General features: G+C 41.6%; 1 protein-coding gene across 2 annotated transcripts in view; it reads right to left on the minus strand.

Moving 5' to 3' along the window:
• Positions 1–20,544, minus strand: part of C7H1orf21 (chromosome 7 C1orf21 homolog) — a 129,412-nt gene that overhangs the window by 76,913 nt on the left and 31,955 nt on the right. Inside the window, exon 2 of one of the 2 annotated variants that reach the window (XM_075507838.1) lies at positions 3,126–3,241. In XM_075507838.1, the coding sequence (XP_075363953.1) occupies positions 3,126–3,219 (94 nt within the window). In that variant the 5' untranslated portion in view covers positions 3,220–3,241. Of the gene's footprint in view, positions 1–3,125; positions 3,332–20,544 lie in introns of both variants that reach the window. The other variant, XM_075507837.1, reaches the window with a different exon arrangement.

The raw sequence follows: 20,544 nt of genomic DNA on the forward strand, positions 1-20,544 counted from the left end.
AGAACCAAATAAAGTATTTTCATACTCCCCTCACTCAAAATGACCGATTTAATGCAAAAGCAAGATGGAAAGTACAGTCCTTACTGTTGACTCTTTCTGCCTGCAACTTGTCTGGGGGTGATGTTCAAGGAAGAAAGAAGAGTACTGTTTTCATCTCAGGTGTTAGGCAAACAGCAAGGGGCAATACACTGTAAGCCACATCTTTCAGATCACACCAGCTACCCAGGGAAGGCAGCACCAGCACTGAGGTATTTTCCTTTAATTCTGTCATTGCTTTTCCAAGTCCTTCAGGATTTTCTCCACTTGTGAAACATCTGAAGCAATCTTGACTACTACAGCTACAAAGCTCGTACCTCCTACTTCTGCACAGGTGCTTTATGTCAGAGTAGTCCCCAGATGTGAATACTGCAAGTGTTCGTCATCTACGAACATCATCATTTATGGATACTAATATTCTCAGGATGTCATCAATGCTATCACTACATCAGCCACCTTCCAACCCCACTTGTCATCTCTGTTTCTTTTACTTTGCTGCCTCCTTCCCCAAAACCTCTTACCAATTGCCTCTAATTCCCTTTCCATTACCTTCTCACTCCTCATGAACCATCTGATTCCCCTGCCACTCTCCTTGGTCTTGCTCTGTCTAGTCATTCTGCAGTTAATTTTCGATCCCTACAGGCTGCAGAGATACTTTGCTCTTGGCCACTGGCTGGATCAGACATTTCTGTTCCTTCCCAGCAATAAGCAAGGAAACATTCAGACACTCTTGGCACCTAGAACTGGATGGGGGAACTCATGATGGAAGTGCTGCAGTGCTTTTTAATCTTTGTTGACTCCGTGGATCCTCCTGTATCTCTGGGAACTTATACTGCTAAGATTTGTCATCCTAGCTGAGATCGTCTGTTCAAATCTAGCATGACCATGCTCTCTCCTTGCAGGGAGTTGATGACGACAGCCCTCTGATATGGCACTGACTTCCTCCTTGATGACTCAAGGAATAACTATGCAGAATATGTTATACGGAATTAATTTGGGACTAACAACATGAAAGTTTAATAGAAAATGAAGTGGGCAGAATACTCTGACCTTTCTGATCTAACTCATAACAAACAATGCAATTGCCACTACGATTTCCAACGTGGAAGAAGAGGAAGCAGGAATAGTATTCAGTCTCCTATGAAAGAGCTCTAAGCATTTGGCAAGTCCAGAAGATTGTTAAGAAGGACAATAAATATGATGTTAAGGTGTATTTTCCTGCCTCTCTTTTTTTATACTGAAAAATTGTGTTCAGGAACTATGCAAGGCACTGGACATGTGACGCATGCTTCCTGCTTCTGGGCATCTAAGCATCCTGTTGATCATTTATAAGTCCCAAAAGGACAGCAGTAAAGCCAGGTACACTCCAGCTCACCTTTCTCATACACCCAATTCCTTATCTGGAGGCTGTCCCTCAGCAGCAAGGGAAAAACACAGCTGTTGTGCTCATTCTGGTTACCATTCAGCAAATCTTTTAAGTCACAGACTCCAACTCTTTGCTAAAGAAGGATCAGTCATTGAACTGGATCTTTAGCAATGACAAACTGCATAACTAAACTACAATATGTACCAGAAAATGGTTAACAGCAGGTAATATTCCTGATATTGATAGGTTTCTGTAAAATAGGGAACAATTAACAGCCCTCAAATGGATCCCAGAATAGCTAAATGATACCGCTGACACCAGTCCAGCTCTATAAAGTAGGAGCCCTTTAAAATCCCTTTGGTCTTCTTGATCCTCTGCCTCCAGAAGTTACTTTAGGTTTCTTGCCATTAAACTTATGATCTTTGGTCCGCAGCATGTAGTTAAACAAAAAAAAAAAAAAAGCTGAGATGTACACACATATTGCCAAAAACTGCTCCCTCACTAAGTATCAGCTAAAGTATAAACACAAATTCCTTTGAGAAACTAATAGAGCTTTTTGTTCGTGACGGCACTTAAAGCCTGTTTTAAATAAAGGCAACATACTGAACTCACAATTCCAAAACCAGCATCTCTCAGGTTAGTGAAGAAGCACACACAGCAAAACAACCCATCATTTAGGCCTGAAGTTTGCTGAACAACTACTTTCTCTTCAGATTACGCCTCTAGGTATTTTTACTTTGGGATCTACTTTGGGAGCAAGCTAGCCCCCAGAAAGGCTGAAAAAGTGAAATATCATTGCTTTTGAAATTAAAGGGAGATATTTTTTGCCGCTAGATGCGTCATTCCCACTTCTACACAAACAATTGCTATAAAAACCACCAGAGAAGAGAAGTTTGGTGTACTCAGTAGCAATGCACCTATTTTAAGAATAACAGTACCAAGTTAGCTTATTCACAGCTGACTTAACTTTCAGATAGATATCTGGGCAGATCTACAAATGTCAGTTCTGAACAGTCTTCCAGATAATTCCTATCATTTAAAAAACTTAATTATTGTTTAGATCATCATCTAAAACACTTAGCATATACTAACAGAAGCGGACTATACGTTTTATCTTATACAACTTTCCTGATGCACAAGTGTCTGTGATAACACCTGGATCATAGACCAGTCTTCCCACACAGTGAAACAGATGTTTTCATCCCACGTTCAGAGCTTCCCAGTATCAATGAGTCCTTCACAGAAGGTTATTTCTAGTTTCATTGTACCTTCAAACCCTGTTTGCTATAGGATTTCAGAACTAATGCTTTATTGCTTTACAGGACAACAGTATTGAGGAATTATTTTTCTTACTGAACAGATTTCTATTTTTAGGAAATGAGTCAACTATTTTGGTACCTAATGACAAATATATAACAGACATGGATATATAAATATGAGGGGGTTGTGCAACTCGTTGTCTTTGAACTATTCCAGGATTCGTGGAGTTAAAGACAGCGCAGTACTGTACATCACTTAGAATGTTAATTTTCCACTAAGGATTTCACCCCGAACTCTGTTTCGGGTGTCATGGTACTGTCCCTTGGAGGGGCCAACTGTACTATCATCGTGATTTATTTTAACATACATTTTCCTTTATATTTTGCGAAAGGTTAAGGCTTCAAAATATACCTTCCAGAACATTCATGATGTTGGGAGAAAGATGAAATCCTGCAACACTTACCACCAAACACATCTCCATTCTGGTAGTTTTTCCCCTTCTGAGTTTCCTCTTCGTTTTGAACAGTAGAAACATGCTTGGCGGAGGCACAGCCCATAGCTTCATTCAGACAGCTCCAGCTGGACTGAACCACAAATCATGTCTAGAGACACACGCTCATTGTTTGAAAAATAATCCACCTTCCCGCGTGGCTGTCAAGACACTTTTACCTAAAAAGAGAGAGAAAAATATTGACAAAAGGTAACCTCTAAATGTAGAGCTTCAAAAAGACAAATAATGGAGTTTGTGGAGAAAAGTACAAGAGCACAGGCTGTCTCCATCTTCTTAGGTTGTTAAAACCTTATTCAATAAACACCTGATATAGGCAGATCATGATATAGGTAGACCAATCCTGCCTTGGGACAGGAACTCAAAGTCTCCTCCAGCCCTATTCTTTAATCCGTGCCTTGAAGAAAGCAACACGTGCACAGATATGTTTCCCACAGAACATGGAGTTTTTTGGAAAGAAGATAAGAAGCCAGCAATACCTGCTCTTCCTATTCCTTTTACCAATCTACCCATCAAGCCAGATTTCTCACAAAGTGTTTTAGTGATTAAGAGCTGCTAATTGCAAGTGTTCAGACAAAATACCACCCCTAAATCAATTAAAGATCTTATGTTAATAGATGTGAAAGGCAATAGCCAGCTGTATTATCTTTTTTCTACGTGACCATTACTCTACTGAATCCATAAAACCTCCACTGCTCAAAAAGGCAACTATCCCCACTTTAAGATGGAATAACACTCCCTGAACAATCCAGATGTCACATAAAACAAAAGGGGGAAGAAAAAGCTAGTTTATAGCTGCAATATTTTATATATATAAAGAAAAAAATTAAAACCACAAACTGTTTAATGACCAAATGGTTCCACACTCAAACAAAACCAACTTCAAAGCTGAGTGAGGTGACCTGCTTGCCTTTCCACCAGCCAAACCTTTTGGAAGAGGAGAAGAGCTAGAGGAAAATGAGAACCACCCCTTTTTGCCAAGTTGTTTAGTTCAGCTCTAGCATAAGATCATACACACAATTTCTTAACTCATTACTTCTGGGTATTTACTTAAAAGGATGTGGTTCATCCTACTCCATGCCGACCACAAGAATTTTATCTATAACAGCAGAAAGGTACTCTTACCTAGGATATAGCAGTATCCATCCCACCAGAAATATATAACCGCAAAGAAAATCTTGTGAGTTTTATTTCCTTGGGTACTCAGCACGAACAGCACGCCTGCCCGTGCCAAGGCAGCACCGTGACATATCAGGACATGGTTTACGGGGCCTCTGCAGCCACCCTCGGAGGGATTTCCCCACCCATCTCCAAAGTCACAGCAACAAGGATGTGGCCAGCCAGGCCAAGAGCGATTCTGCTTCTTCCATTGCAGCCGCAGGTTCCCTGACCAGGGGCTTTTACCATGCAAGGGAAAGGACTCAATGCAGAACCACCTCTCAGTTCTACTCACAGACCAGCTTCCACCTTCCATCTTGCTCTGCTCAGAAAAGTGCTTTTCTCCATTTAACAAGGGTGTTTCGCTCAAAGCATACAACGTATATATGCTCAATGCCTGTTCTAAGCAGCTAACCCTCCCAGTCACACCTCTACGTGCATTTTTCTTTCTTTATGTTCAGTATATTCCCCAACATGCTTTCTCCTTTTTTCCTTCCTCCTATATATGCACACTTGAGCATAAATGTCTAATTACCCCATCCCTCTCCTCTCCCTTAGTCACAGCTAGCTACTCACCTGAAAACAAAGGACTTTAAACCAGGCATTCATGCTGTTAGTGGAAGGGAGTGAGCAGATCCCCCTTGAGCTATTTTTAACAACCCTATATGGTTACATACTTTTTTTTTTTTTTTTAAAGAAAACCTAGGTTTTGTAGCAAAAGTCAGTATTGAGCTAGGGAAACTTTCAGCTTCCTCAAGCAATCTACAAGGCTATTCTTCAAACTGTTTTAATCCGTCTGCTTGTCAGATGTGTAGACAAAGCTATAGTCCTGCTAAGAAACAAACCATTCTCAAGATCCCTATGTGCACATCCAAGCAGTCAATATCCAGAGCAGGCCATCCTAATTACACTGCCAGGCGCTGTAAATACCAATAGACTCATTTTATGTAAACTATACGAGTTGTTCTTAAGTTTTTGCAATGCAGTGAGGGTCGCAGCTGACAATTTGTCTTCACATGCGTTCAAAGAGCGTGACAGCCTGCCTTAACATAACAGGTCTTCATCTCACTGTTGGGGTGGGAAATGAGGATCCATAAGGATTTCAAGCATCAGCCACGCTGTGCCTACTCAGGAGGTTCAGCAAGATACACAGAGGTGCGGGAGATGGAGGAGAAATAGCAGACTGAGAAGGGGAACTGCTAACTGGACTGGAAATGAAATGTGGACTAATTTTCTTAGAGGATGCAAATTTGCTTAAAGATAATAGCTTTTAATAGACCAGCTGAAACAAATGAGGGGGGGAAAGCAATCAAGTTCTTTGTCACAGAGTCCCTATTTCAGGTTTCAAAGAAAAGCAGGAGCCTCAAGGTAAGCAGAGCCTGAAAACAGTAACTTTGATTTCTGATTTAAAATATAACCAGTTAGATTATTCAAGGGAAAAGGATGTGACCAGCTATGGGGCAAAGAGCAAGGGAAGACCCAATGTAACCCCAGAAAAGACAAGGAGGTGTGTATGTGGGACCACTAACAGGCTGTACGTGGGGGAAATCTGCACACTGCGAACCCAGCATCTCTGTCACAGAACAGCCGAACTGCACTCACAGAAGTACCTGTTGAATGAATTATGCTGTTGCCCTATTCAACTGTTTTTCCTCTTTCTCTTTTTTCCTTCTATCTCTCAGCAGGGACCACTTACAAAAGGGAAACAGCTGCTTAGTAATAAAAACCAAGTGTATTTCATAACATAGCAGTAGGTTGGTTTTTGGGAAGGGATTTTTTGTGAAGCCTTATACACAGCCAATATGCGGCAAAACACATTGCCAAATACTTAATCATTGATTAGTACCCAGGAGGATGATGGTCCCATCACCCAGGACCAGCGAGCTGTAGAAGCAGTCGGAAGCAAAGAGACACAGAACGTGAATGCAGAAGGATAAAGCTCTTTGAGGGAGGGAAGAAAAAAATATCCACGGTCAAATCTCTCCTTCAGTATCTTGGTAGCACACGCCAACCTTACTAAAAATATGGTCACGTTCAAAGGCACGCTGTGATTAAAGGAAACAAATGGGAATACAAGAACTGGAAGTTTCACCTTTTACATTAAAGAACAGTAATCACAGCAGTATCTGAAAAAACTACACAACTAATACTTGGAGGAAATTTCTCCTGGTGCCAATAAATTGGGCTGAGAAAGCTACTCCAAAATTACCTCCAAGGTAAGTCCAACACACATTTCCAGGCACATTTCTTGGACTACTGTAAACACAGAGCAGCGAGACAGATGACACTGCGACAGGGATAACTAACACAACCCAGAATTAGCAGAGGATTAAAAAAAAAAAAAAACAAACACAAAACAAACCCAAAAACTGAGAGGAAAGCAGCATTAATTTTACAAGAGATGAAATCTGAGATGCACACCACCATGATGCTCTCCATCCTTACACTGCCCCCAGCCCTGGGGAAACCTCTCTTGCCCAAGTACTGAAGCCCACAGTGATGAGGTTCGGGTATTTCTCAGAAATCAGGTGCTGGTCCTCATTCAGTGGGATGCCTGCAGAGGGTTTTGAGGATGTGAAATGCAGTACTTCTAGCGGCAGCAGAATAACGCATCCGTTCCACCTCCTCCCCCACTTTTGCACAAATATAATTTTCCCTTTTGTCTTCCTGAGCATTTCAGGGGCATACAGGTTTTAGAAGCCAAAAATAAAAAGAATAAGAAAACCTCAACCATTTGCAGTTCATGTTCACCACCCACCATCATTAATTATCAAGATTTGAGAGGCAATTTGCAAGCTCTGATCTGCAAAACGCTAGTGAGAAAAATCTCTCAGGCAGATCAAAAGTGTCTACACCACCCCCAAATTAAATGCGGCAGGTTTAAGATTACATCCTATGTGCAGGTCAATAGAAGACTATAGACATTCTTCAGATGCTGTACTTCATATCCCAAGTTTCTTCTGAGCTAAAAACAGGGGAGCTCAATCCTTAGAATAGAAACTGCCTTTGGAAACCTTAAGCAATTCCTTTTTTTTGTTTGTTTGGGTTTTTTTGAGGCATGTCTATGTTGTGCTTTTTCTTTTACCAGCCTTTTGACCTTCATTAATCCACTTGTCATCCCCTCACTTCTTATTTCTGCCAGTCGTGTCCAAGGCTGCATCCTTGACAAAACACATTTTGCTTCCACAGCTGAAAACCAAACACTTAACAGTGAACAGAGGATCTCCAGTGTTTTACAACAAATGTATGTTAATTCTTCTGTTACGACAGGTGTATTTGTTTTCATCTTTATCGCATTGAGATAACCAATCTTTCATCTTCTTCAGTCTGCGGATACATCTAAAAGTTTCCTTCCGTGTTGACCACATGGGAAATCAGGTTAAAATTTCAAAAAGCTCAAGAGATCAAAGCAACGAGCTTCGTGCAGCCATGAAAAAACCCTAAGCTACAAAGAAAAACCACTCTGGCTTTTCCTATAATACAACTTAGTCCAGGCAGAACCCAAGGATTTAACTTAGTGCTATTAATTATATTTATTTCCTATAAGAAATAGGCCTGTTTGATTTCCATTTTATTTCTGCCCCCCCCCCCCCCCCCAAGAAAGCAGCAATGTCTTCTGAATTTGCCCTCCATGAGGGTCATTGGAAGTCAGCACCTGGGAGTCCCTCACTGTGATAACCCTCTTCCTCAGCTACCCTCCACCACCTCTGCCAGAAAAGAGGGCTTTTTGGGTTGGTTTTTTTTTCAACTGCAAAAGGCATTTTTGAGCCAAAAAGATGGAGCTTTTGCCTTTGAAGTGCACCAACAGCCTAAGGAGAGGAGGAAAAAGAAAAGATTAAAAAAAAAAAAAAAAATCATATAAGCTCTCTTTCTCCTTCTTCAAATTATTCAAACCGGCGTTGCTAGTGAATAGCATAGTTATATTGAAAATTAACCCACTGCCTTGCTAAATGAACAGCGCAAGGTTACAGTAGAATGAGAGTTCCAAACACTCTGGAGCAATACCTTGCAGTGGCAGAAGGGGAAAAAGAAAAGTCAAAGTGAGTGGTGATGCTCTGTTCCTTTGAATCTATAGGCAGAACATGCTCCCCTCCGCCTGTTGATACTAATAGCCATGAAATTAAGCATTTTCTCCTCTTCTATGGATTGTTTGTCTCCGTGATGCAAAATTCCTGGATTTATTACCACATTTTGGCATCCTATTGGAAACACGCTTTTCCAGCCAGCTGGATGAATGCAGCAGTAATCTCACTGAAAGGGAAAAGAATGAGTGCGGTGCAATAAAATCAATAACGCACAAGGAAATGCAGAGAAAGTGCACCACAGTTTTATAGTGTTTTACTCAAGCTGCACTAAAAATAGCATCAACAAACTAAAGCAGCCCAGTTACCCAGTCGGATGGTGGAACTGCTATTTGCATGTATCCTCTCTTGGGAAGCCATGCTCAGCAGAAATCATATTTTAAGCATTCACTTTTCAAAGAGCAAACAAGAATACTGCAATTTTACAGCTAAACACTCTCGACAGAAAAACCACAGTAGCTCATCTACCTAGTTTTTCCTAGCAGGGAGGGCCCGCTTTGAATAAATGCTACTAATTCATATCATCAGGTTATTTGTCCTATTACAGGACAAACTTTGCCCCACTGAGGCTTATCTTACCTTTTTTTATCAGCAAAATTAGCCTCTTATTTTCTTTTATTTTGTTTGCAATCAGCATTTCTGCTGACCCAATACATGTTTTTTGATGTATTAAAGCAATAATTGATTTCCAAATAGAATAGCTCTCAACAGCAACACAATACATCTAGGGAGCATTTTCTCCTTATTCAGTCTCATAAGGAGAAATAGCACCAGTGAGCCCCTGGGAAGAGACTCCCTGGGAGATTTGTAAAATACAAACGAGGAAGAGAAGGGGAATCACATTGCAATCTTCCTCTTCATTCATGCAGAGTGGAGTTGAAGTAACACCAGTGTGAAAAGCCCAGCAACCCAGGAGCAAGATATGTCAGTCACAGGACCTACCGTTTTTGCTGTTTCCAAAGAAAATTAATTAAATTTTACTCTGTTTGTGTTTGGGTTTTTTTTTTTTTCAAAAACACTCGAATACCTTAGGAGTAGCAATAGGAAGATTACCACCACCATTACAGAATGCAGTTCTAGCATCTAATGATTTTTTTCCTCTTTCTAGGAGAATTAATAGACAAAATATTGAAGACAGATGAGACTTTACAAGAGTATGGGCTGGCAATACTGTAGGGTCTTTTTTCCTTGCATACAAAGGAAAAACGCACTAAAGATGGTACGTTTCTGGTAAGAAAGCAAAACTTTCATACAACATATTTCACCTGCACAGCCTCTTTCAAACCAGTAGTGGTCCCACAGCTTCTCTTTACCATAGTAGGTGTTGCTAGTCAACCAGAATTTCCAAAGAATCAGGACATTTATCCTATGTACTTTCCCTTTGCAGAAAAAACAAGCACTTTTCATTAAAAATAAGATTACATGACAATAAGCTGAGGACACCTTAAATATTTCCTGCTTCTATATGAGTGATTGCTATAGCTGTTACAAGGACATTACAGAATTGCAGTAGAGATTTCCACAACACACACAAAATGTTCAGATGTGTGTTTGCTATCAAACACGTTTCAGAGCCAGTTTCAGAGCTGGTGGGTCACTACAGTACCTCAGTCCGTTGCCCAGTACTTCTCTTTTGGGTCACAGTCAGTCCTAGATGATTGAAAACCCCACAGAAACCGGCATGAGGGATCTGATTAAAGGCAACATGACCCCTTCCACTGACTTTATGTGGCTTGAGGCCACTTCCTAAAACTCAAATTTCATGGAAGAAAGACTGTTTTATTTCCAAAGGGATTTTGGAAATGTAGTGCTGGTGATAGCAGCCCAGACAGGCATGCTGGTGTGATGGGAGATACTAGACAGGACTACAGAAAAGCCAGGTTCAATTCTCCTCGATACATGACTTTCCTGTATATCTAAGTATAATCATCTCCAGCACTTACCATAATGGGTAGGGTGCCCAAGTATCTCTAAAGTATAAAGAAAACCAGCAATAAGCTCTCCTATTTAATTTTATTTCTGTCCTCATGGTTTAAGAGCAAGATATGTTTTACTGAGCAAGTAAAAGGCCCTGAGGTACAGGAACTGTGATTTATACAATGTTTTGTACATGCCTAAGTACGGGTCTGAGCATCATCTTCCTTTTGAGAAGTCACTCCCCTTGCTTTGCCTTACTAAAAATAATTTAAAGATGTAACCATTACACCTAGCCAATCAACCCCATCATTTAGAACTAGACTAAAATAAAATTACGTAGTAGCTGTAGCTGTGCCATCAACAAAACTGTTTGCTTTGGAGGAAAACCTTGAGAGATAATTACCACACTCTGAAAAAGCAGCTTCGTCCTCCTAAATTCCTCCTGCCCTCTTTCCACCAGTGATGGGGAATGCACCTCCAGATGTAACCACTAACTTTGGCCTGGAGCTGAACTCTTTTTAGGACTGTCTTCTTAGGACAAAAATGAAAAGACAGACCCCATCAGATCCCCTGTCTCCAGTTGCATCAATGAATGACGACCGCAAATACAGCAAAAATTAATCTATCTCCCCAAACAATCACCTCCAAACATACAGCATGCGATTATCCCACCTCACCTTGGGAAACCACTTTCAGTCCCTCTAGACTGCTCTGTAATATCTGCCTTGAACATATGCTCTTCAGTTACACTGTGTGCTTCCAGCATTCACCTGGAGAGTCTTCCTTGCTCCCCAGTAAGTTTGGCCAAGCAGCAAGTTTGGCCAAATTCATCACTGCAGAGGAAGAGGGGAGCAGCTGCAAGCTGGAGGGGGGCTGCTGGATGTCTCTGCAGCAATACCAAGCCCACGATCTGCCCCCCGGGTGACTTCCCAGGCATTTTTCATCCCAAGAGCTGTGGCAGGAGGTACTTCGTGTGCCACTTAAGTTGAAATTAAAACAAAACAACTCAGCTACGCAGAAGCCAAGGGGGTGAGATGCCGGGGACCTGCTGCTAATGTGTCAGCAAGGAAGCATTTGCCATATGCACCTCTGCTGTTTCTGTGCAATTCAAGCATGAAACAATTTAAAGGGGCTTCCTTTTTTTAGAGAGACGAGCTAGAGAAAGAATCTTTCTTCACTAACCTGATAAGACTTAAACAACAGAGTAAGTGCAGAGACGCTGCTCAAAACCACAGGAGGTGGCTCATCCAGACTGGCAAGGAGGAATCCCAGCACAGGCACCCATTCCCATGCATGGCTGAAATGACAGCTACAATCTAGCTAAAAATCATCAGTTAAAATTAATGATAAAAGCTAACAAAGCAGCTTGTTTCACTCTTAGCTTTTGTGAACGATTGTATAGGGTTCAGCATTTCTACTGGGGATTTCTTTCATGCAGTCAGGACATTACCTAACCGTAGTCCTATGTAAATGGCATAAGTAGGAATGAAAGAGATGCACACTGCAACCTGCATTCCCAAAATTACACTACTGACTGCTTCCTCCTGCTTAGCAGGATTACTCCTCAGGATCAAGGAGGAGAAAACAGGATTTTTGGTGCTGAAGGCCACAGTACCCAAATGTTGCATTGGTATGGTTCAATCCAAGAGCCCTACGCAATATCTTATCTGATATCGTACCCTATCACACAGGTTATCCCCCGGAAACCCCAGCTGTGAGGGCAGCTGAGAAAGCAGGCTCTGCTCAGGAACAGGAGAGCTTCAGAAACCTCCAGCCAAGAACAGGCAGCTGAAAAAACACACAGGTGAGAGAGAAGCTGGGCTATGGGAAGGAAAAGTAATGTGTCACCGCTCCTGTACAACCTGTTGTGATCGATTCCCTTCTTTGATCACATCTCCCCATCCAGCGCTTTGGCACAGGCGCTTCTGGACCTCCCCTCTAGAAGCACAGCACCTGCAAAAAACGCCTCCTTGCTCCGTTCCGTCAACAGATTTAGGAGCCTGCCTGAGTTGCGGCTTTGGGTAAGAGCTTTTTCCTTTTTTTTTTTATTTAAAACAAAAAAGTCTTAGAGCATCATAAGTTATATTTCCACACTCTCCATTAATGCTCATAGAGCAAGTAATGGAGAGTTTTCCTTTCAATAGTGAGATGGTGAATGGATGTGTCCTTAACTAAGCATGGATACTCAAAAAATAAGATCTAAACCATGTTCCAGCCTATGATGTAAATAAATGAGCAGTAGACTAGCCAAAAACAATTGAAATGTTTTCAGTTCATATTAACACAGTTATAAAACTCAAACACAACCAGCAAGCCCGGAGCTGGATCAGTGGCACAGGAGCAGGGAATGCTGCAGATCTCTCCTCCCACTGACGATGCTGACGGGGTGCCCGACTTCCCTGGGTTACAACAAGGAGCAGTCAAGGCAGCAATAGACCCCCTCAGGATTAAAAATATAGAAACCACCTTCTGTCTTCTTTAAATTACCTACATCTTATTCAGGCTGTTAGCATCGTGCCCCCATACTTTGGCCTAATGTTACATTCCCCCAAAAGTGACCATGTTAATATTCTGCATATAGGCAGCCGGCTCCTATTCGGCATCTCGTATACCTGTACAGTTCTCTTGTGCTTTGACCCACAGTTTAGGGATCTATTTAAACTCAAAAAACCCAGTGTTTAAAACCAATTGTGTATAAAACAAAATTAAATATTTCAAATTAGAAATTTTAGGGGAAAACACATCAAGCACAACTTTCTATTTCATGGTGTAAACTTTTTCTGGATACCACTTGAATTTATTTAAACCAAACACCATGCAGAATAATAATTATGAAGCAATTTTTGGTACAGAAAGAGGTTTAAGAACCACTCCTTCAACATTAACACCTCGCCCATGAATACCAGCTCAGCAAAACGCCTGCAGTCCTGAAGTTAAGGGCAGTCAGGTCAAGGACACAGTATCCTTTTGGAAAGGTCTGTTCCCGTTTGGGTGCTATTACCCACCGGCTGCTTATTGCTGAGCATCAGCTGGATCATCTCTAGCATCATCTCTAGGCCTGACCTGCACTGATCCACCATCAGAGCACTTGTTATCTGCTTCAACACAAAGGTCAGCCAGCTGAGCAGAAGTTCTGACTCATGGTCCACATCTGCAGAAGTTACCGCTCCCAGTTGCCTGTGTTGTCCCCTCTTTAAGGGACGCTTGCTCCCAATAGAGCGAGCAGAACTTCTGCCACTCCACCCAGGACATCAAAGTCACGTCAGTCTGTGCCCTGACTCCTCTTTGCAAGTGGCTGAATCCAAAGCTATTTGCAGTTGATTCAACCAAGACTTAAGAGTGACTGATCCAGCTGCTGTCGCGAAACACACCCATGCAGGATGCATACATTTGGATTCACCCAGTTCATCCAAAGCTGGTTTGAAACCACTTTTGCAGATCAAGTGTTATGACTCTCCAGGTCAGCAGATCTTTAGTGCAGCACCAATGCATGCAAATGCCACACCAGTGACTCTTGCATGCACAGCATGGACCCTGTGACTGCAGAAGGCATTAAATAATATTAAAGTTGTCTTTGCAAAGTGTGCATGTGCCTTCACGTCTCTTCAGGAACAGTGAAGATTATATAAACTAATCAGTGCTGTTCACCATCAAAAACTGAAACTGGAACTGACTCGAGTACTGGGAACAATCCAAAAATATTTAGAGTACTGCTCCCAACTCCCTCCACACAGCACATGGAACATAACTCATCTAAGGAGGAGCAGGGGGTCATACATCAGTCTAGCTGTGGGACCATGAAGTTTCTAAAGTCAGGGAGATGAATTTCTGGCTTGAGGTCCTGCAGTTGTGAAAGGTGTATAGCCGAGCACAAACAAGCTGGAGGAAATAATCCTGAAAGAAAACAGCAAATGAAGTGTTCTCCCACGCCCCCTCACAGTCGCCTGGCCACACAGTTGAGCTCTCACTGTGATTTTTCTGCCAAACCAATACATGAATAGAAGGGCGGAAAAAAACAGCCTGAAAACATTACAGCCTCACAGGAGTCAAAGCAAGGAGAGAAACCCATACAGAGCAGGGGAAAAAAAATACATTCTGCTCAACTGCAGGAGCAGAGAAGAAGTGTGTAATAAATAATTGAAAAAGGTTCCAAATACCATTGAAAACAATCAGTAGGAACTGAAGCGTAATAGGAATTTTTTTAAGGTTTGTGCTGCCAGAACAATACAAATGGCTACAGGATTATAACTCTTCTGGATAACCCACACGAAAATATGCCAGCACGGACATCCAAAAACGACTAAAGCTCAGCAGATGCTCACCCAGGAAGGGAAACTGATGGGAAGAAAAGTTAATGCAACACTGTTCGATTTGTAAGAGTGGAACAAAATAATATAGGTCTCCTGAAGAAAACAGAAATATGGATTACAAAAGATTGAGAAGACTTAGAAAAGCAAGAAGGATGTGAGTACATATGCTATTTGGCTGGCTTTGAGGAGGGGCTGAGCAGGTAACAGCTCTGAGAATGCGAATACATCACCCAGGCTAGCTTTCCACTGCTCCACTGGGCCTCTCATTCATAACCAAGGGCAGAGGACAACGTCCACATTATGTTTTCCAGATTGTGGAAATTTCACCCACTGCATCATTTTCATCATCTCGAGACCAGAAGGACAATCCTGATTCAAAAGCATTTTCCAATTTCTTCTGCTACACTCCAAGCAGGCCTACCTTTCTCATGGGGATGAATTGAGCTGGCCCTCCAGGAGCTATTTTGACTCCTTTTCCTTCTGCCCACAATGACCTCTCCTTACAATCACTTCATTATTCAAATGCTCAGATATTGTTCCTTTTCCAATTCAATGGCCAATGCTCTAAGACCTTCAGGGCCTTAGTTATCATATACTGCCACTAGCGTAAGGGGCCAAGGAACAACACGTACCTCTCCATACTACCCACATAGCCACAAAGAATTGCTAAAGCCATCTCAGTAGCCTTCAAACCTAAAATATTTTGACTTACTGTTGATATTGATGCAGAAACTACATGAAAACTGTCTCATTTCAACAGTGCTTATACTCAACAGCATAGCCTCATTTTAGGTTTTTTGATAACCTCTCTCCAAGGATGTCATATGGCTGTATCATCTTCCTTAGGGATGTATCTCAAAGCCTTTAGCCCTGGAATGATTATTACTTTGAGAAGTAATGTAGTGTTGATTAAATTTCAGTTATATCTTTGCTCCTTCTTTATTTCATTGTTATTTCTCTTCTCACGTCCAGCAAGGACTAATTGCAGTAACTTGTTGACTCGTCTCCATCTCCAGCTCTGCAGGTTCACTGTGCCCAGCCGGGTCAGACTGCCTCGCATGGGACTCTTGGTCCAGCAGGACCATTTCACTGACCAGGGTCAGCGATTCCCCTGTGACAGGGAAACTTCAATGCAGCTGCATCCAAAGTTAAAAGGCAGCCAACCAACAGCTGTACAATGTTAAGCTCATTGTCCCCTTTACTCCCGCATTTAGCTTTTTGTGGATGAAAATAGCAGCTGCTTTCCTGAGAGTAAATTCTGCAATATCTTTATAGCCTTCCTCTCCCTCTTTTAACTTCAAGTGCGAGAAGGATTTCTTTTTAAAGTTAGAAAAAGAAATACGTTTATGAACTCTAACAGCAGGCAGGCTCTCTTGGATATGCTTTTGTTAGGAAAACAGTACTGAGACTAAATTCAAAAAACATTGAATTTGATATTAATTAAGAAGAAAAAAAATAAAATTAAAAAAGAAAAGGAAAATGGGGGAGTCCAACTATTGCTAATTGTAGTACTTCAAGAGCTAACAATCAAAATCAGAGTTTACCAGAAGCTCAAAAGACACAAACCCATTCCCATCAGAGCAAAGCTGGGCAGAGTGAGCACCCAAAGCTCTCTTGCTGGGGTGCAGAGCTGACAGTAAGCCAGCCACCAACCTGAAACGCAAAAATTGGGTTTGAGCGACTATGAAAAATCCTTCAGCCTGCAAGACAGACAGAAAGCTTACCCACAGTTTCCTCAAATACCAAGAAAGCAAATATTTCACCCCCACTGGGAAGGCAGATCACAGTTGCTCAGCCCTTTGCAGGAGACCTGGTCATTAGACATACAGCCCACTTGGCTCTGGTCTGCCACAATCCTCCCTCAGGCAAAAATCATTGCACATTTTTTAAGTGATTTTTTTTTTCCTTTTTTCTTTTCTTTTCTTTCCTTTTTTTTTTTTTTTTTTTTTTTAAAGTAAGGCAGCACCAAGAAAGTGTTTAAATAACACACACAAGTCCCATCCAGCTCTCTAATCTTGGCTTTCCCTTTTGCAATGCTAAAAAAATACACAATAAAAACCATTTTTTATTTTTTTTTTAAACAATCTGATTACACCACACAAAACCAGCTTTTAAACAGTGCAGCTATATTGCCCCAAGTATAAGCCAGTGCTGTACAAGGTCCTGCACAGATTGTGCACCTCCTTCCCAAGCCCACGAATGTGGATGGTCACGGCTGAGCAAGGAGCCTGTAACTGGAAGTTGGTTCAACGTTATTCATAAGAAAAACCATATAACCGAGTCCAGATCCCTAGAACAGCATTTAACTCAAAACAACATAACTGTAAATGCTGGCATCATTTATAGCACCTGTAAATCATACATTGCCAGACAACTGATAAACACAGTTTCATGAAAATCAGCTTCCAGAGCGATATGCACCAAAACCACCATAAATCCTTCAGTCAGCATTACTGTATTTTTCCATTCCCATGTTACATGCAAATTCTGCGCAACTGATTTACGATACTGTAGCTGAGCACCTACCAATTATATTTTAAACAGACTATTTAAAGGTGCCTACATCCCACTGCAAAAAACGTCATTAGGATAGAGACAGCGGAAAAGCATCAACCCCAGAAGCTAATAACACGATTCTTCTCTCTTCACCTTGTTTCTCTTCAATCGCATTTTTTATAATTAAAAAAATTACATGACAAATAGCCACTGTTTTGTCATCTACAATGAATCATTTAATACATATGTCAGTGCTCATAAATAAACTGTACTTCATCAAGGTGAAGTTCAGATCTTCAAAACTCCAAAGACTAAATTGAGAACATCAACGCGAGAGCTTGAAGCTAAAAAAGAGGAAGGACAGAGATGGTATTTCTGGTTCATCAAGGCTTTGTGCAGAACGATGCGGAGAGAAGAGCTGTTCTGCGTGCAAAGGCAGCTGCACCTTCTCCTACGGTGGCATGATAAAGTACCAGCACCAACATGGAGAATCCTCTTAGTGACTGTCATCTGTCTGGATGAGCGACAAGTTTTAAAATATATTGAAATATAAACTAAAAATTGCCATGTTTTCCTGGTGTTTTTTTGTTCCCTTTGCTAAAAGAGAAGCAAAGTCTAAGTGCTCAGGTTTACCAAATATGCTGGAAAGCTCAAAACCAAAAATAAAAAATAAGGACATTCTGCCTGGAAATCATTTCACTTTCCTTTCTGATAAACAACTTGCCATAACTTAACACTCCCTCATCATGTTATTCTGCTATACAATAAAACCTGAGGCTTTCCTATTTATGACACGCCATCGCCACCCCTGGAAGAGATTTTTCAATACACTGAGACCCCACAGCGCTGCAGTGCAGAGAGCAAAAGTGCTTTAACTGCAGCTAGAGCGAGGAAAGCTTGGTTTGAAACCTGCTGTACAAGCTCACGAGGAAACCAAGCAGCACAAGAAGCAATTTTGATAAGGAATTAGGCGAAATCAGCTTTGTGTTACCAGTGCCATCCCACCTCCATGCAGCAAGATTATGGGAATTATCGACTGCTTGCCAGGATGGAAGAGACCCTCTCAAGTCCCCAAAAGCACCAGGGAAAGAGAGAAATGCCATCGCAATAAGGGAAGAAGTGAAGAAGTTGCTTAGCAAGTCTCTTATTCTGACAGCCCAGCTGAGAAAAAGGAATTAAAAGTATAAGGGTGAAGGAATTAAACATAGAAACTTTGTTTTCTACAAGGTCCTCAGCTAACGTGAATCACATCGCTTGGATGACTTTTGTAGGGCTAAGTCAGCCTGTGCCAGCTGCAGCACAGCCATCAACAGCTGCCCAATCAAAAAATAAAGCAGCAAAAAACCTAGGGAAAGAAGCCTTGATCACCTTCAGGCTCTATATTGAAGGCACACAAAGCAGCCGCTTGGATTTCATTACCCAAACGCCAACAACTCCCTCCAAGCATCCCAAAAAGAGAGTTTCCGAGAAAGCACCAGAGATCAAACTTTAAATACAGCCAAGATGCAAAACCAGGAACAGCAATTCCCCGGGCATTTGCCAGCCGGTACCAGCTGTAACGAAGTCATAACCATATCAGCTTGGTTTCTTCTCCCTTTTTAGGCAACAAAAAGATCTATATGGGCCTCTGAATTCAAAGGACAAATTATAACGTTAAGCTAAAACACGACAGGAGGAATTATGTGGATGCTCACATAGCCCGGGGTTTAAAGCTTGGCTTACCAATGGCTTCATGTCTTCACTCTGGGCAACCCACTTCCCTGGCATGCACAGATCCCCGAAGAGAGACTCAATAAAACAAGGGAGTTACTTGATGCAAACAAGCGTTTCTGTAGATATACTGGACACAAAACCCAAAAATATCAAATTTTTCTATTATTTGACACAGAAGATCAATCTGCATGTGACCACCACATTTTAGTCTATAACGAAACTGATAAAAGTGTAATAGAACATTAACCTTCATTTAAGGCTGCTTAAGTGCCTTAGTAGGGGAAAAAAAAAAAAAGGATCTGATTTTATGTAAGCTAAAGTACAGACTCAGAGAAGGACATTAACGGATCTTTCATTAGTGTATAAAAACCAAGCCTGGTATTTCAGAGCACAGCAGACTTCTTCAGAAGGAGGGGAGCAGGTAATCCGATTTTTACATGATAAAATCCAGTGCTTTTGTATTTTCACCATAGCACACAGTTTTCCTTGGTGGTTTGTGAGTGAAAAGCCAGCCCAGGCTGGCGAACTCCCCCCCGAGCCCCAAGGATTTCACTCCCTGTGAGCAGCCACACACCTTCACAGAATACCAATGACACAGGATGGCACATCTGGGAATCAAAATAAGGGGCTCCAAAACAGGCGAGCAGATTGCAGGCAGGAACCTCACTTCCAGCAGTAACAAATTCTGTTTATTTTAGCAAATCAAACTGAATACATAAAATAAATACACTGCTCCGATTGCCTCTCACCCACTGTGCAGCTGGTAGCTAATGGCTGTATTACAGGCAGTGGTTGAGGTGTGTAGCATGCCCATGCCATTTCCCTACTCCCCAGTTTGGAAGAACACTAAATGTTTAATTTACTCAAAATTTACCAGGGAAAAATATTCCGTTTTCCATCCAAGCCAGCTAGAAGGAGGAGTGAGAAACACTCTGGCACGATCTTGAAAATTACAGATCGATCAGCCTTACAAGTTGTTTGAAATCAGAATTAATGATAGTGTTTGAAAACAACTAGAGAAACATGTTCAATCAAAAAATTTTAACCCAACTTCAGTCATGGAAGTCAATGTGCTTGGTTTCTTTGGATAAAGAAAACATCACTGTTATTTGAATGTTCAAAAGCCAGTGACAGCATCTTGGAGGGACTTTATTGCAGAACCCTGGCAAGTGGCTTGGAAGGAACCTTAGAAAGTCACCTGGTCTGTCTGCCACAGGGAGAAGGAGAGGAGAGAAAAGGAGAGGAGGGAAATCTTCACAAGGGCAAGTTTACCCTCAAAAGGCTTCCCTGAATGTCAACACAAGGAAACAACTCCTCCAGGAATGCTCCAGAGCAAGAGCCTAACTCAGGAGAGCTGAGTGGTCCTACAGCCTGCCTGTCTTCATTTAGTCCTCATTAATTCCCCTCCAATCACGTAGTAATAAACTTCAATGGGGGGGGACGGGGGACGGGACGGGACACCAAAAAAACCAAAATCCCATTCCCAAGCATTCTTCATTAAATACAGAGATGGGCTAAACCACATCTCCAGAAAAGAGTGGCCAGGGCAGAACTATACAAGATGGGTGGCACTAAACTGTGCAAATTAATCAAGACTAGAGAAAACTGCAAAATCCTAAAGAGCCAGAGAAAAGCCAGACAATTAAGCTGCCTGAGAGTGGAATAAACTTATCTTGACAAGCACAAGGTAACACAGAT

Source organism: Mycteria americana, chromosome 7 (genome assembly GCF_035582795.1).
Source record: "Mycteria americana isolate JAX WOST 10 ecotype Jacksonville Zoo and Gardens chromosome 7, USCA_MyAme_1.0, whole genome shotgun sequence".
Taxonomy (NCBI): Eukaryota; Metazoa; Chordata; class Aves; order Ciconiiformes; family Ciconiidae; genus Mycteria; species Mycteria americana.